The sequence below is a fragment of the Cherax quadricarinatus genome, chromosome 52 (genome assembly GCF_038502225.1).
Source record: "Cherax quadricarinatus isolate ZL_2023a chromosome 52, ASM3850222v1, whole genome shotgun sequence".
Taxonomy (NCBI): Eukaryota; Metazoa; Arthropoda; class Malacostraca; order Decapoda; family Parastacidae; genus Cherax; species Cherax quadricarinatus.
In genome coordinates this window covers 15073517-15092432 of record NC_091343.1, presented here as the reverse complement: position 1 = coordinate 15092432, position 18916 = coordinate 15073517, and the positions used below count along the sequence as shown (strand labels likewise).

The window sequence follows — 18916 nt, the reverse complement described above, 5'->3', positions numbered from 1 at the left end:
CTCCGGGGTTAAAAAACCGAACAAAATCTTATCTTACCAAATGCCCGCAATATGTGTGACCTCAAAAATACTGTTTTTTTTTTTAAAGTTAATTTACACATAGCCTAAATAATGACTTACTGAAGAAGAGGAAAAAGAAATGAACCAAAAAAGAGGAAGAAGCATGGGAGAAAGGATACCGTATAAATAAACCACTACTAGTATACCTTTTCCAGGGATACCTGCGCCCTCCTCACGTAGTTAGTCCTGCAATAATCTAAACATTTTCTATGAAGCTTTATTTGTGGTTCGTTTTCTTTTGCAAAATTCTTCAACAGCTTTGTATTTTATATGAAACTAATTTAATATATATCTTTATTTCTACAAGTACATGTACAAGGTATACAGACCATATTATTATTATTATAATCAAGGGGAAGCGCTAAACCCGGAGGATTATACAGCGCCGGGGGGGGGGGAATGTGGAAGGCATTCAGGCTTAATTCGGGGAACTGGAGCACAGATCCAATTCCCTAAATCAAGAGCCCCTCACCAACATCAAGGAACCTTCCTTGAGGGGTATACAGACCATAGCTGACATCACTGACATACTACTATATAGAAAACCTCTTCTTATGCTGAGCATTTCGGGCAAATTGGGTCAGTTTTGTCCCAGGATGCGACCCACACCAGTCCACTAACACCCAGGTACCTATTTTACTGATGGTGAACATAGACAACCAGTGTAAGGAAACGCCCAATGTTTCTACCCTCACTGGGAATCGAACTCAGACTCTCGCTGTGTGAAGCGGGAGCTTCAGCCACCAGGCCACGGGGCACCTAACTTCATTTTGGTACATCACAAAATTTTTGGATGATCACTATTATCCTACATAGCAACATATGTGTTAATTACCTAGGATAACCTAAAAATAGTCAAGCAAAAGGACTTATTTCCATAGTGTCAACTAATTCAGTGTTAATTGTATCACATACTCTGTATTATTATTATTATTATTATTATTATTATTATTATTATTATTATTATTATTATTATTATTCAACAGTGGTAATGACAGACAACAGAATGATTGTCAAAAGAAAAATCTATGCACGGAAAACTTGGGGCTTGCTGTGGTGAGAAAGAACATTTTAAAATACGTATATTGTTTTAGCACGTTTGACAGCGGCCACAGGAAACACGGGTCACCTACACGACGAAGACCCGTGACAGGTAACACTTGTCCCGTCTCCTGAGGGGTAAGACAACGACAGAGACAACAACAGCCACAGGATACTAAATTCTACAAATAAATTCCTTACAAGAGGCTTGATGCCCGTAAAGGACTCTTGACTGATATAACTGGAGCAACTCTCTTTCTCCTTTGGATCAAAACAGAGTTCCTCCCTCCTTCCCCAGGCGCTGTATGACCTCTGTGTTGTTAACGGTATATATATCATCTTTGCTACTACCGTCTGCTGCTCCTGTATTTGACTGAAGAAGCCTACTTTGTGGGCGAAACGTTTCAATCAACAATAAAGGTACCCAACAATTGTGCATGTGTCTTACTCTTCAGCTGCATGACCCCTACGGGGTTAGCGCATCCCCAAGAATATAAAATTACAGGTAAGGAAGGAAGAAAGGAAGAACTATATTAACATTTTTTCAGATAGTGCAAGAATAATATGCAACATAACCAATAAAATTTGGCATATCCCAAGAGAAAGACCCAGACAGACTGAACAAGCGACGTAGATATATTATGAAATTCAACATGAAAACAAATTGGCATGGGGTCAAAATGAGAGAAAACAAGCAACACGAAGAATATAAATCATGCGACAAAACAAAGGCAGCAGACAAAACAAAGGCAGCAAACAAAACAAAGGCAGCAGACAAAACAAAGGGAGAAAACAAAACAAAGGCAGCAGACAAAACAAAGGGAGAAAACAAAACAAAGGCAGCAGACAAAACAAAGGCAGCAAACAAAACAAAGGCAGCAAACAAAACAAAGGCAGCAGACAAAACAAAGGCAGCAAACAAAACAAAGGCAGCAAACAAAACAAAGGCAGCAGACAAAACAAAGGCAGCAGACAAAACAAAGGCAGCAAACAAAACAAAGGCAGCAAACAAAACAAAGGCAGCAGACAAAACAAAGGCAGCAAACAAAACAAAGGCAGCAGACAAAACAAAGGCAGCAAACAAAACAAAGGCAGCAAACAAAACAAAGGCAGCAAACAAAACAAAGGCAGGAAACAAAACAAAGGCAGCAAACAAAACAAAGGCAGCAGACAAAACAAAGGCAGCAAACAAAACAAAGGCAGCAAACAAAACAAAGGCAGCAAACAAAACAAAGGCAGCAAACAAAACAAAGGCAGCAAACAAAACAAAGGCAGCAGACAAAACAAAGGCAGCAAACAAAACAAAGGCAGCTCTCGCTTCACACGGCGAGGGCCTGGGTTCGATTCCCAGCCAGAGTAGAAACATTGGACGTGTTTCTTTCCACCTGTTGTCTATGTTCCCCATCAGTAAAATGGGTACCTGGGTGTTAGTCGACTGGTGTGGGTCGCATCCTGGGACACTGACCTAAGGAGGCCTGGTCACAGACCGGGCCGCGGAGGCGTTGACCCCCGGAACTCTCTCCAGGTAATCCAGGTAGACAAAACAAAGGCAGCAGACAAAACAAAGGGAGCAAACAAAACAAAGGGAGCAAACAAAACAGGAGCAACTCAAGGGTGTTCCCTCATCAGAGATTGTCACCGGAAAATCAAATAAATGAAACAGTGAGAAATACCTGTGCTGGTGGTCAACGTCAGAGCAACATTCAGATATATGGACGTTGAAATGATGATAAAAACTATCCACAGCATGCATTTAATCAAAGTCGGATTATGCAGGGCTGGTTATGATGCAGGGCTAGTATTATGCACATATGAGAATTCATACAGGTCATGAGTGCATATTTACCGACAACGAAATGGACCAAATATAATCAAAAGAGGACGACCGGCATTCAAATACCAGACCCGCTACCACACGTACAACCAGACAAGCGAAGTGTTCCACTACATTGAAGTAACTGACCTCCATATCAACTGCATCAGTCTTCAATGGGAAGACAACATTGGAGAAAACCCAAGAACAAAACTCCAATGGAAACTAACAGGTCTGTAGTGAAAGTTTTTTCCCCTCAGTGCCAAATGAATGAAGGAAGTGAACATTTCAACATGGCTGACTGGCACTCACACACCAGCTGCTGCCAGACGTACAACTAGCGAAGCGACTTTCTCAACTGTACTGACAGTAGCTGACCATCAAATCAACTGCACCAGTGTTAATGGGAGAGAAACACAGAAGAAACCGCCAAATCTACAAAACAACATTCCAGGGAAACTGTCAGGTTGCAGCGGCGGTTCTTGAATGCCAAATCAGGGTAAGGAAGTGAATAGTTAAACAACCAAGGATGTTTTTTTCAGTAGCTGACCTCCATATTAACTGACCAGTGTATATTGGGAGGGAAACATAGGAGAAAACGTCAAATCTAACAACAAAACTCCAAGGAATCTGTCAGGTTGAAGTGGCCGTTTTTCCTCTCAATGCTTTAAAAAATGGCTAAAACATCACCTCTATGGTCAGGACAAGTCAACAACAGGACGTAGCCCCGCTAAATGGGACTGAGGAGGCTTTGGACGGATAATGCCATTGATTAAATTTTTTTTTATCCTGCCAGGGTGGAAATGAGTTAGAAGTGTGATAGGTGAAGCCGGACTGTGAAGAAATATGAGCTACGAATGTAAGCTGTGGGTATGAGACATATCATCAATGGCTGACATGAGGAAAACAGGAGACATGATATTCATATTTATGTCTATAAACGGATTTGAAGGAATTGACAATGATGATTTTCTAGCCCCCATAGAGTGGCATACACAGTACATAACTCTGAAAAAGAACTGACGAATGGATGTTAGAAAGTCTGTCTTCGCAGGCAGAGTGCAGAATAATATAATGGTTTGTAAGAGATACTAGTGATATAACCACTACACTGATCAAATACTGAAGAAGAGACACCGAGAGTTTATCTCTGCTCTTTTATTTACAAATAAGTAATTACACATACACACAAATCAATCACAACACACACAACCACACTACATACAGCCACACCACACATGCAAAAAAAACCCACCCACAGGCCAAGTGTCTATAGATAAGTGCCTCTGACAACTAATAACTACGCATACGAGGATCAGGTAAGACTACAAGGGAATTTGGACAGGCTGAAAACCTGATGAGACAAATGACTCCTGGAGTTTAACCCCTCCAAATGCAAAGTCATGAAGTTTGGGGGAGGACAAAGAAGACCGCAGGTGGAGTACATGCTCGATGATCGAAGGCTACAAACCTTACTCAAAGAAAAGGATCTTGGGGTGAGCATAATAACGAACACACAGACAGTTCAACTGCCTCCCAGCATACATAAGGGGGATTACCAATAGACCCCTGGCTGTTTTCAAGCAGGCACTGGACAGGCACCTGAAGTCGGTACCTGACCAGCCGGGCTATGGCTCGTACGTTGGATTGCGTGCAGCCAGCAGTAACAGCCTGGTTGATCAGGCCCTGTTCCACCATGAGGCCTGGTCACAGACCGGGCCGCGGGGGCGTTGACCCCCGGAACTCTCTCCAGGTAAACACATCTCCTGAGGCGTAAATCAGCCAAATAACTGCTGCAGCATACGGGCGTCTGGCAAACCAAAGAATAGCGTTTTGACATCTAATTAAGGAATCATTCACGACACTACACACCGAGTACGTCAGGCTCATATCAGAGTATGCAGCAACAGTATGGAACCTACACATGGTCAAGCACGTCAAGAAATTAGAGAAAGTGCAAAAGTTTACAACAAGACTAGTCCCGGAGCTAAGAGGTATGTTCTATGAGGAGAGGTTAATTAAGGAAACTCATCCTGACGACACTGGAGGAAAAGAGTGATAGGGACGACATGATAACGACGTATAAAATACTGAGAAGAACTGACAAGGTGGACAGGGACAGAATGTTTCAGAGACGGGACACAGGAACAAGGGAATACAACTGATAGTTGAAAACTTAGATGAGTCACAGGGATGTTAGGAAGTATTTCGTCAGCCTTAGAGTTGTCAATAACTGGAACAATATGGAGAGTGATGCAGTGGAGACAGGGTCCATACATAGCTTTAAAAAGTATGATAAAGCTCATGGAGTGGGGAGAGAGTGAGCCTAGTAGCGACCACCGAAGAGGCGGAGCCAGGAGCTGCGACTCGACCCCTGCAACCACAAATAGGTGAGTACACACCCACGCGCACGCACACACACATACACACACACACATACACACACACACATACACACACACACACACACACACACACACACACACACACACACACACACACACACAGCTGAACAAAGATCTTAAGGTTCTACAACCCCTGATTAGGCTGCAAGAAAGTCATAAGCAGCAAATTTAAGGTGTGTTAAATTCTCGTCGCTAATACATAGGAGGGCGCACCTAGCTGCAATCCCAGCTAATGGCTAGGACACAACGACCCTCCAGCATCCTTCAGTTAATTCATGGAAGTGCAACACTCTGGCAATTGGGTCTGTGAAATATGGCACACTCTACCCCGCCAAACGTATTTTGCAGGTGACTGTGGAGGCGCTGGTGCAGGAGGTGGGAAGGGGAATAGGGAGCAGGTGGGGGGGGGGGGGTGGATGGGGAGGGGAGGAGGAAAGGGAGCAAAAGGATGGAATGGGAGGAGGGAATCCCAGAGCGATATCCATGCATCAAATCTCAGTGTCAGGCATTGAAGGCGATATTAAGGACCAAGAGATGGATCATCAGTAAAGGCGACGAGAAGACATGTAAGGCCGCTAACGGTGTGTGAGGTGATGGGTGGTTCTTCACCAGGGGGATGGATAGGGGGGGAGGGAGGGAGAGTGGTCCTACTCATGGGGGATGGGGAGAAGACAATCCTTCACGCGTGGCGGACAATGAAACACCTGAAACACACCTTTGAATGAGAGCTGTGTGAATGCAGGCGGACATATAACACAGCCAGGGCAGAGAGGAACACCGCTCTCCGTCACATTACTGTTGTAAGAGAGTAGACGGATCGCTCCGTTTGTTCTAGTGTTTTATAGTAAGTGATGTGAGTGTTGTGGTAGAGGGATGGGTGATATCCGCCCTACCCTTCCCTCCCTCTCCAGCTCCTGTCTTCCTTTCCCTGCTGTTCGTCCCCCTCCATCCTGCTGCTCTCCCCTCTCCTGCCTGCCCCACCTGCTGACCTCCTTCCCTGCTGCAATCTCGTCTGCTGCAAGCCTCACCTACTGACCGCCCTTCCCAATGCCTGCCTCGCCTGCTGCCCACTTCATATGCTGACCGCTTTCTCTGCTGCCCGCTCTACCTGCTGTCCGCCCTACCTGCTGTCCACCCTACCTGCTGTCCACCCTACCTGCTGTCCGCCCTGCGCTACATCATCATTGCGGCAGTCGAGACAAATTGGTTCGCTTGTGTTATTGTATCCAGGATTATGAGGGATGCTTTGCCGCCGCCTCTACCATACGTGACCCACTGGTCGGGATGAGGGGAGGAGGCGAATGTGATGGTAGTGGTGGTGGTTACTGAATGTAGTGGTGGTGGTGACTGAATGTAGTGGTGGAGGTGAATGTGATGGTTGTGGTGGTGGTTACTGAATGTATTGGTGGAGGTGAATGTGATGGTTGTGGTGGTGGTGACTGAATGTAGTGGTGGTGGTGACTGAATGTAGTGGTGGTGGTGACTGAATGTAGTGGTGGTGGTGAATGTGATGGTTGTGGTGGTGGTGACTGAATGTAGTGGTGGTGGTGAATGTGATGGTTGTGGTGGTGGTGACTGAATGTAGTGGTGGAGGTGAATGTGATGGTTGTGGTGGTGGTGACTGAATGTAGTGGTGGAGGTGAATGTGATGGTTGTGGTGGTGGTGACTGAATGTAGTGGTGGAGGTGAATGTGATGGTTGTGGTGGTGGTGACTGAATGTAGTGGTGGAGGTGAATGTGATGGTTGTGGTGGTGGTGACTGAATGTAGTGGTGGAGGTGAATGTGATGGTTGTGGTGGTGGTGACTGAATGTAGTGGTGGAGGTGAATGTGATGGTAGTGGTGGTGGTGACTGAATGTAGTGGTGGAGGTGAATGTAATGGTAGTGGTGGTGGTGACTGAATGTAGTGGTGGAGGTGAATGTAATGGTAGTGGTGGAGGTGTTTTTGATGTTGGTGATATTTTCGATATTTGACACCACTTTCTACCGAGTATCGTGCTTATTTTTTATTCAGCCTGACACCACATGTGGCCAGTTCGAGTCATTCTACTCTCGCAGCCAAGCTTAACCCCCGACCTTCTCACTGACTGGTCAATCAGGCTTGAGTATCAAGGAACATGCAGTACAAATTTTTACCTTAACTAAGTAAAAAACACAGCTCAGCCCCAATACAGGCTTGTTTAGCACAAACAATAGTTTTTCTTGGATACCCGATGTCCGATCTATCAGGCTGTTGCTGGTGCTGCTTTGGCCCCATATCTACAATACATAGTTATCATATGCATACAAATAACTCGCACTTTGGAGAGGGTCAGTAATGACGTTGAGGTCCGACTTGACTACTGACAAATCACAGTGAAGTGGTTCAAGTCGGACGATCACTGACAAGTCACACATTAAAGTTTTATTTATCTGAGTTTTTGATGCCTCTTTTGTGAAGTGGGACATCGTTCGCATTTTCTAAAACCTATAGAATTTGACTTGAATCTAAGCTCTTTCTCAGAGGACACTGTGTGTTCGTGCTAGTGGTATTTTGCATTTTTAAAACACCGCATTCCAAAAATCGGGTTCAGGCGACGAGTCTACTGCAATTTTTTTTTTAAGTCTGTGTAGGATTTGCTTTATTGTCGGATATATGTTTTGTAGGTTCAGTAGAGTTTTGATAAAAATATGGTTTGTCAGTTTTCAGTGTCGCCTGGAGTGCTGGACATAGATTCAAACTGTTCCTTTAGGATTTCGAACATTTCTTAGTAACCTGTGTATGAACCGCCTTTCAGTTTTTTTTTATTTTTTATTTTGGCTTACACTTCATAAAAATATTTTTTTTCCTTGTTACTCCTGGTCTTCTGCTTGACATCACTTTGCTCCCTGCTTACCTCCCCTACACTTCCATCGCCACCCCTCCTTTACTGTCAGTACTTCCTCTCTACCATTATACCTTTACATCTGAATCACCACCACTACTTCCCTGCCAACACAACTCACTTTCCCTGCTTACTACCATCACTAAAGCCCCCGACATTCGTTCATTCCACCAACACTGCCTTCGCTGGGTCACCGTCTGGAAAAGACCCTGGCCGGGACAAGACCGGCGAACCTACTACTAACACTCTCTCACTCCTTCTTACCTGCTTCTACCTTTACTTTCTTGCCGCGATACCTCCTTATCACTGTGATTTATGCTGGTGTAATGTAGTCTTCCCAAGGTAACTTTATATAACTTTCATACACCCTTTGTAGGTAAATACAATTTCTTATTGTAAGACAGAGTAAGCCTAACCAGGATGAAATTATGTTGAGAATTAACTTAAATAAGTCATGCGTGAGCGTGTTTGATAGGAGTGAATGGAGACAAATGGTTTTTAATACTTGACGTGCTGTTGGAGTGTGAGCAAAGTAACATTTATGAAGGGATTCAGGGAAACCGGCAGGCCGGACTTGAGTCCTGGAGATGGGAAGTACAGTGCCTGCACTCTGAAGGAGGGGTGTTAATGTTGCAGTTTAAAAACTGTAGTGTAAGGCACCCTTCTGGCAAGACAGTGATGGAGTGAATGATGGTGAAAGTTTTTCTTTTTCGGGCCACCCTGCCTTGGTGGGAATCGGCCGGTGTGATAATAAAAAATAAATAAAAACTACTTTTCCTATAGAAGCAATTTAACTTGCATAAACCATACATGTTGCAATATACATATTATATATAGAATTTTTTGGTCTTAATGTGAATATTATGTATAAGCGCACTGTACCAGTGCGCAGTTTGAGTGGGAACACACGAGCACTTAGCTCACTCACCCCTGCCAGTCAGTCGTCTAGTGGGGATGGAAATCTTTAACTGAAAATCATTCGCAGTCTCTGTGCGCCGTCAGGAGCTTTGCAATGTTGCAAGATTAGCAACAGATAGTAGGGAAAAGTTAGGTTCTGCAAAATCTAGGTTGTCTTGAGGATATTTATATTATTAATATTTGTTCATCTAATATCTGCCAGATAATCGCTTTTTGCTTATTTAAAAATATAATTCTTAAGGTGATATCATTAATTAAACATTATAAACCAGTGTTCTCCTGGTATGATTACCCCTCAAGGAAGGTTCCTTGATGTTGGTGAGGGGCTCTTGATTTAGGGAATTGGATCTGTGCTCCAGTTCCCCAAATTAAGCCTGAATGCCTTCCACATCCCCCCCCCCCAGGCGCTGTATAATCCTCCGGGTTTAGCGCTTCCCCCTTGATTATAATAATAATAATCCTGGTATGATAATATGCAAAGTTTCAAGCACCGCAACCACCTCCGTCCCTCGCTTGTCACTAGCATCAACCCTCACCCTCCTGATACTCACACCTCACCCTCCTGATACTCACACCTCACCCTCCTGATACTCACACCTCACCCTCCTGATACATCTCACCTTCTTGCCTGACACTTACCCTTTTCCCTGATACTCTCCTTCCTGACATTAACATTCCCACTATCTAACAAAACTCTCTCCGCATGCCAATAGTGCCTCCTCCCAGACCACCAGTGCCCCTCCCGGACCACCATTGCCCCTCCCTGACCACCATTGCCCCTCCCTGACCACCATTGCCCCTCCCTGACCACCAATGCCCCTCCCCTCCCACCAGTGCCCATCCTCTCCCAGCAGTGCCCTTCTGCGACCATCAGTGCCCTCTCCCCGACCATCAATGCCCCTCCCCTCCCACCAGTGCCCCCTCCCCGACCAGCAGCCCCGCCTCACCTGCTTGGGAAGTGGGGGACGAGCATCATCTTCTGACTTGGTTCTCTCAGCGGGGTCTCCACTGGCCTCTCCACCGTTGGTCTCCGTGCTGATGTCTCCACCCAGCTCACTAGCAGGCGTGCCTGCCGTGCTCTCCTCAGCCGTGCTGCACGTCCCGCTGTCCTGAGGAAGGAGGGACACGTCTCAGTACCCTGGTTTACTCAGTCCCATGACAGAGGTTACAATGGTAGTCGAAGATCATTGAGTGGGGTGGTGATAGTTATGGTAGAAATAAATATGTGAAGGTAAACAGCAATGAGGCAGTAGTAGGATAGGAAGGTGTTGGGGAGGAGGATAGACAGGCAGGATAGGAAGGTGTTGGGGAGGACAGACGTACCTTGAAGGAGAGAAAATGCTGCGAGAGAGTACGGACAGAATCCGGCAGCTATTTAAAGAGAGAATGGGAGAGATATAACTACATACCTTATTTTGTATTTTTGTGGTGGGTAAGGAAGGAAGGAGGATGGAGAAGGGGAGTTAAACAAAGGGAGAGAAGAGGTAATTTGGAGGAAGAAGTAAGGGAGGAGGGAGAAAAGAAATTAGTGTAGCTAATGCGGACATTTTGAAATTGGAAAAGAGATTGATGGGATAAGAGACGAAGGTGAAAGACAAGTTCACGATAACAATGCTGGAGATAAAAAGGGAATAATACAGTTTAGAAGAGCTGTAAAGTCTTCGGATGTTCTTTCTATAATATAATAACTGGAAAATAATGTGAAAGGCTGAATTCACAATCAACTAAAGATTAAAATATGTGACACAGCTGAAGGCATCAACTACCAGCTGCAGCTGTACTCACCTAATTGTGGTCGCAGGGGTCGAGACTCAGCTCCTGGCCCTGTGTGTGTGTGTATGTGTACTCACCTAGTTGTACTCACCTAGTTGAGGTTGCGGGGGTCGAGTCCGAGCTCCTGGCCCCGCCTCTTCACTGATCGCTACTAGGTCACTCTCCCTGAGCCGTGAGCTTTATCATACCTCTGCTTAAAGCTATGTATGGATCCTGCCTCCACTACATCGCTTCCCAAACTATTCCACTTACTGACTACTCTGTGGCTGAAGAAATACTTCCTAACATCCCTGTGATTCATCTGTGTCTTCAGCTTCCAACTGTGTCCCCTTGTTACTGTGTCCAATCTCTGGAACATCCTGTCTTTGTCCACCTTGTCAATTCCTCTCAGTATTTTGTATGTCGTTATCATGTCCCCCCTATCTCTCCTGTCCTCCAGTGTCGTCAGGTTGATTTCCCTTAACCTCTCCTCGTAGGACATACCTCTTAGCTCTGGGACTAGTCTTGTTGCAAACCTTTGCACTTTCTCTAGTTTCTTCACGTGCTTGGCTAGGTGTGGGTTCCAAACTGGTGCCGCATACTCCAATATGGGCCTAACGTACACGGTGTACAGGGTCCTGAATGATTCCTTATTAAGATGTCGGAATGCTGTTCTGAGGTTTGCCAGGCGCCCATATGCTGCAGCAGTTATTTGGTTTATGTGCGCTTCAGGAGATGTGCCTGGTGTTATACTCACCCCAAGATCTTTTTCCTTGAGTGAGGTTTGTAGTGTGTGTGTGTGTGTGTGTGTGTGTGTGTGAGAGAGAGAGAGAGAGAGAGAGAGAATCTTCAATCTGCAGATTTTTTCCAAGGCTTCGATTCTTGTGAAATGAAGAAAGCTGAACCTGTATTGTTCGTTGTCCATCTGTAAGATTCACTCCGTCAGCTACTTCTCAAAGACGTGTGGAGTTTTGTTGGTCCCTTAACTCACTGAGGTAGAAGTCTGTTGGAGAAGATGCTTCACTGAGCAGCCTTCACCTCAACATGCACCCATTCATTACACAGGACCATGACATGCCCTGGACACCACGCCCATGTGTCAAGCAAAGATAATGATGGAAGGGGTGGAAACGTGTTTGAGAGTTCGAAATGTAAAAGTAGGGAGACGAAGTTCACAATATGTATAAAGAGGGTTGAAAATATGAGAAATGGATGATCATGGTGCTGAAACAGGAGGTATAGGGGAAAATTTACAGCATACTGGATTGGATTATAAAATTTTAGGGCTAACAGAGTTCAGCATAATGTGAGTATAAGGTGAGTATAATGTGATTACAGGATGAGTATAATGAGAGCTTGAGAGATCATTACAGGGATGAGTAGATCGTGAAAGGTCTGGATAAGTACATGGGGGAGCTGAGTATACCATGTCATCAAAGCGCATCAAGGAGGACCTGAAGGGCACTAAATGTGCCTAAGGGACAACAATACCCGAAGGAAATCGGGACTTGCTAAAGAACATGAAAAGTATCTGACGGAGGCCAGGCGTACCTAAAGAACAACTAAGGTACATCATGAGTACCTGTGTTACCTAGGAAGGAGTTTGACTGACCTGTAGTGTGTCCTTGGAGCCCAGCTGGTAGATGTTGACCATGTGGGCAGCCTGTGCATGAACCATCAAGTCCCAGGCAGAGGCGAAGTTTTCCTTGCAAAGCGCGCACAGCAGAAGAGCGCTCTCCTCTGTACCTGCCGAAGCAGCAGCCACAGTCAGATGGATCACGGGTAAGACGCAACAAAGATAAGGGCATCATTGATTAGGCAAGAGCATCTCATCATACCACAGTTAACTTCACCATATTATAGTCAAATACATGACAACATGATCATGTACACCATAACACATGTCGGTACTTCATAGTACAATCCTTCCATAATTAACCGAAGCATTAGCTATAAATCATTATAAAACGTTTCAGTCGGTTCTCGATAATTATCAGGTCACGACAATTTGTGATCTGATAACAGTTTAACAGAGACCGAAACTTCACCTAAAGACTGATCTCTAATCTGTGTTAATTGTGCTGTTTTCAGTCACGTTACTGTGACTCTTAGTCCGTCTAGTGTACTCATAACGAAGAAGGTGTGATCTAACTTAATACTGAGTCTTGTTATTCCGTACAACAACAACAGCATTAGGTCTCAACACTAACAGCTGCATACACTGTGTAAACATCTAATATTCAACTTGTGGCTATCGATTATAACATTAATAGTATTGTGTATCATCAATAACATCATCATCAGTCAATAACATCATCATCAGTCTTCAACAGTCCAATATGGCGAGGTAATAGAGAATTGAAAAAACGTACATGAATTAATAGAAAATATGTACACAAATGAACTGACACCACGTACGTATATTTCAGAAGTAAATACAACCTAATTTAACATTGTATTCGCAATGTAAACACAATACAAAAGAGTACCAAGAAAAAAGTGAAAGATACCAGTGGTATCTGTGACCGGTTTCATAACCTCGCTGTCCTGTCTACACGCGGCCCGCAGCCACAAGCTGGCTGACCCACCATCAGAAGAATCTTGTCGACCTTTCCTCTTGAAGATTTCTTCTTATATTCCAGCAATAATATTTTATTCTTTTTATATCTGCTGACAGAAGGTTGAGAGAGTCTTGAGGTACGGATGTCAACAATTGTTTTTATAGTAAAAATAGTGTTGATAGCGTCCTTACTCTTTACTCCGGGTTTTTCTAATAGGCATGGGAAATGCTAAGCCAGTATGGGTTACAGTGCACGGGTTGGGGGGGGGGGAATGGAAGGCAATCAGAACTGATTCAAGGGAAGGGAAGATCCAATGCCTCGGATGAAGAGCCACTCATCGGCATCAATGGATACGTCCCTTGAAAAAAAAGTGTATCACTCTGGTAAGTTGACACGAGTGTGGAAATCAGGAACCTGATCATCGTATATTTTCCACTTAACTGTATTCAGTATATTATTATCTTCTCGTCTACGTTCCACAGAGTACGTTCCGAGTTCTGTGACCTTAAAAGTTCCATTGAATCTAAGCGGGTAGTAAATATCTCTATTATATTTTCCAGCTGGGATATCTCCTCTTTCTTGATCAGAGTTGTGAGATCCAAACAATATCGTCGAGGTGAGAGCACAAATGCTCTCAAAAATAATATCACTGGCATTTTTCTCTTTTCATCTAATGCTTCTGAAAACACAACCTTTTATTCTTATCTCAGCTGCATTTACTGTTTTCTCTTACCGCCAGATCGTCTGACATTGTTATTCTCCAGCCTTTACCTGTTCCTTCCTCTGGAGAATTCTGATCAATAAATTTTTACCGGATCTAAATGAAGTTAAATGTATAAAAAAATTGTGTGGGTGGTGGTTATGCTCTTTCTTCTCTCTTTTATCATGGACTTCAGATTAATGGAAAAGGTTTGACTGTTTTGTATTCTCTGTTTATTTTGAGATTAATCCCCACATATGAACATTTAAGAATAATTTTCTCCAGTTCTGGTTGCACACTACAGCCAATTGGAGATTTTGGTATGCTGGTATTCTCATACACTCGAAACCACGAGTACATATATAAAAATATTACATACTAATACCATAAGAATTCATGACAATAATATTACAGAATACATGTATATATGTATGCATGCTCTCTCTCTCTCTCTCTCTATATATATATATATATATATATATATATATATACACATTATATATATATATATATATATACACACATTATATATATATATATATATATATACACATTATATATATATATATATATATATATATATATAAAAAATATATATATATATATATATATATTATATATATATATATATATATATATATATGTCGTGCCGAATAGGCAGAACTTGCGATATTGGCTTAAATAGCAACGCTCATCTTGCCATATAGGACAAGTGAAAATTTGTGTATGCAATAATTTCGCCAAAATCATTCTGAACCTAACGAAAAAAATATATTTCACTGTGTTTGTTTAGTATTAAATTTCTGTAAACAAATCTAAAATATATTTAGTTGGGTTAGGCTAAAATAAATTGTTCTTGTTATAATAAGGTTAGGTAAGTTTTCTAAGATTCTTCTGGTGCAAAATTAAAATTTTTTACATTAACATTAATGAAAAAAATATATCTTTAAACGTATAAGAGGAAATTTTAGAAAGGACTTAATTTTAAATGAGTTCTTGCTAATTGACCAGTTTTACATATTCGGCACGACATATATATATATATATATATATATATATATATATATATATATATATATATATATATATATGCAATAAGATCATAGTAAACAGACGATTTTAAAATATGCAAAACAACCACTGTGAAAGAGTAGTGAAATTCCAAGCGCTTTCGTGACTACTCACATTGTCAAGGAACTATGAGAGCAATACATCAAAGGAAGGCAATTAAAGGGCTTAGACCACACCTCACAGTCAACTCCCACAACAAAGAAACACCTGACGTGCGACAATATAGGACTCATAAGAAAAGAGGAACACTGCAGTAGGTCCGCTCGTCCAACTAGACAGGTCCTCACGACATCCCACTAACAAATTATTCTACCCAAGAAATAAGGTTTATTATTTGTCCAATGTATTATTAAACTCTAACCAAATTTTATTAATTATAAATGAATCTAATTTATATAAACCTAAGGAAATATTCACATTTTTTCAAAACTGCTTTTTATGAAACAAGATTCAATTATATTCCTGTCGACCATGGACTTGCTTGATACAACTTTCTCAACTTTTTGAAAATCAATTGGATGGTTAAAATCTCTCACGTGAATAAATAGAACATTGGAATCTTGTCTAGTTCTAATGCTATATTTATGTTGTTTTAATCTAAGTTCGAGACTTTTACCAGTTTGACCGTAATAAACTTTATCGCAAAGTTTACAAGAAATCTTATAGACACATCCGTCAACATTTTGGGGGGAATTCTTTATCAAAAGTTTTTTTTACTGTATCAAGATTTTTAAATACAACTTTAATATTAAAAGTCTTAAGAAGAGAAGGCATATCAACCAAGTTTTCATGGTAAGGGAGAACCAACATATTTTTAGTTGAATAAGGTTGGTTGTCCTTTTTTGGGTTGTAAAAAGTATTTCTAGCAATTTTAAATGATTTATCAATTACATTTCTTGGGTATTTCAGATCAATGGCTATTTCATAAATTTTGGATATTTCTTCATTTATGAACTCTGGACTACAAATACGTAAAGCTCTCAAAAACATTGATGAGAAAACAGACAGTTTAACTTTATCTTGATGGGAAGAATAATAGTGGACATAGGAACAGTTATTTGTAGATTTTCTGTAAATTTTAAATTTGAATTCATTATTACTCTTAATAATTAAAACATCTAGAAAAGGCAATGAGTTATTTTCCTCAAACTCAACAGTAAAGTTTATAGAATGGGCTATTTAATTTGCCAAGGAAATGGTGTATATCTACATTCTTGGGCATAAGACATAAAATATCATCAACATATCTGAACCATTTTGCTCTATTAGGGAGGATTGTGTTAAGCAATCTTATTTCTAAAAATTCCATGTATAGATTACTAAGAACAGGTGAAAGAGGATTTCCCATTGCCATACCAAATTTCTGAGTGTAAAACTTATCATTAAATACAAATTTTGCATCAACAATGCAAAGTTTAATAAGTTTAATGATGGTAGGAACTGGCAATGGTAAATCATAGTTAACGAGTTCTTCAGATAAGAAACTTAATAAATCATCAATAGGAACTTTCGTAAACAAGGAAGTAACATCAAAACTAACCATGTTAAAATCATTTAAGTCAGTCAAGGAGCTTAATTTATCAACTAAATCTAAGTTGTTTTTAACATTAAAGTTAGAAATTTTACCAACAATAGGGCTCAAAATGTCAACAAGCCATTTGGATAATTTATACGAAACTGATCCTATGGAGATAATAATTGGTCTGATTGGATTACCTGGTTTGTGTGTTTTTTATTAGTCCATACATGTAAGGCAAAGATGGATTAGTGGAAGTAAATTGTTTAATTAATTCATCTTTGCCTTTTAGTAGAAGTTTTATTGTTCTATTGAAATTACTGTTAACGGTTTCTAAGGGTTTCTTTCTAAGTTAAGAATAGGTTTCAGTATCATCTAAGAGATTATTAATTTTTTCTTGGTAATCATTTTCTTTCATAATTACTATTGCATTTATTTTGTCTGCAATAGTAATTATGAAAGAAAATGATTACCATGAAAAAATGAATAATCTCTTAGATGATACTGAAACCTATTCTAAACTTAAAAAGAATCCCTTAGAAACCGTTAACAGTAATTTCAAAATGGTATACAATACCGACAGGTTGGTAGGTAAGACACATAGGCAACAGTTAGGCAACTTTATTCCGAAACGTTTCGCCTACACAGTAGGCTTCTTCAGTCGAATACAGAAAGTAGGCAGGAACAGTAGAGAAGACGATGTAATCAGTCCATCACCCTTAAAGTCGTAGAATTTGAGGTTGTCAGTCCCTCGGCCTGGAGAAGTTCAGTTCCATAGTCAGGAACTATCTGAAGATCAAGCGACAGTGCGGAGACTTAAATACTGTTGGAAGGAGAGGTGCAGAGTAGTAGTAGTAGTAGTGAGAATGTAACCACTGAAAGGTCAGGTCCCTCTCAGATCCAACAATTCTCACTTGAAAAGTTTGTCCAAGGTGTTTTCTGTATTGTATACCATTTTGATGTTCATCTTGTCAGACACTGCAACACATAGCATCTTGATACAGAAAACACCTTGGACAAACTTTTCAAGTGAGAATTGTTGGATCTGAGAGGGACCTGACCTTTCAGTGGTTACATTATCACTACTACTACTACTACTACTCTGCACCTCTCCTTCCGACAGTATTTAAGTCTCCGCACTGTCGCTTGATCTTCAGATAGTTCCTGACTATGGAACTGAACTTCTCCAGGCCGAGGGACTGACAACCTCAAATTCTACGACTTTAAGGGTGATGGACTGATTACATCGTCTTCTCTACTGTTCCTGCCTACTTTCTGTATTCGACTGAAGAAGCCTACTGTGTAGGCGAAACGTTTCGGAATAAAGTTGCCTAACTGTTGCCTATGTGTCTTACCTACCAACAGTAATTTCAATAGAACAATAAAACTTCTACTAAAAGGCAAAGATGAATTTATTAAACAATTTACTTCCACTAATCCATCTTTACCTTACATATATGGACTAATAAAAACACACAAACCAGGTAATCCAATCAGACCAATTATTAGCTCCATAGGATCAGTTTCGTATAAATTATCCAAATGGCTTGTTGACATTTTGAGCCCTATTGTTGGTAAAATTTCTAACTTTAATGTTAAAAACAACTTACATTTAGTTGATAAATTAAGCTCCTTGACTGACTTAAATGATTTTAACATGGTTAGTTTTGATGTTTCTTCCTTGTTTACGAAAGTTCCTATTGATGATTTAAGTTTCTTATCTGAAGAACTCGTTATGATTTACCATTACCAGTTCCTACCATCATTAAACTTATTAAACTTTGCATTGTTGATGCAAAATTTGTATTTAATGATAAGTTTTACACTCAGAAATTTGGTATGGCAATGGGAAATCCTCTTTCACCTGTTCTTAGTAATCTATACATGGAATTTTTTGAAACAAGATTGCTTAACACAATCCTTCCTAATAGAGCAAAATGGTTCAGATATGTTGATGATATTTTATGTCTTATGCCCAAGAATGTAGATATACACCATTTCCTTGGTAAATTAAATATCTTAGCTCATTCTTCAAACTTTACTGTTGAGTTTGAGGAAAATAACTCATTGCCTTTTCTAGATGTTTTAATTATTAAGAGTAATAATGAATTCAAATTTAAAATTTACAGAAAATCTACAAATAACTGTTCCTATGTCCACTATTATTCTTCCCATCAAGATAAAGTTAAACTGTCTGTTTTCTCATCAATGTTTT

At 41.0% G+C, this 18916-nt stretch overlaps 1 protein-coding gene across 2 annotated transcripts in view; it reads right to left on the bottom strand.

Moving 5' to 3' along the window:
* LOC128696876 (uncharacterized) overlaps positions 1–18916 on the bottom strand; it is a 285763-nt gene that overhangs the window by 12026 nt on the left and 254821 nt on the right. For both annotated transcript variants that reach the window (XM_070096084.1, XM_070096085.1), the window contains 2 exons: positions 12466–12599; positions 10049–10210 (listed from right to left, as the gene is read on the bottom strand). In XM_070096084.1, coding sequence (XP_069952185.1) covers positions 10049–10210; positions 12466–12599 — 296 coding nt within the window. The remainder of the gene's footprint in view (positions 1–10048; positions 10211–12465; positions 12600–18916) is intronic.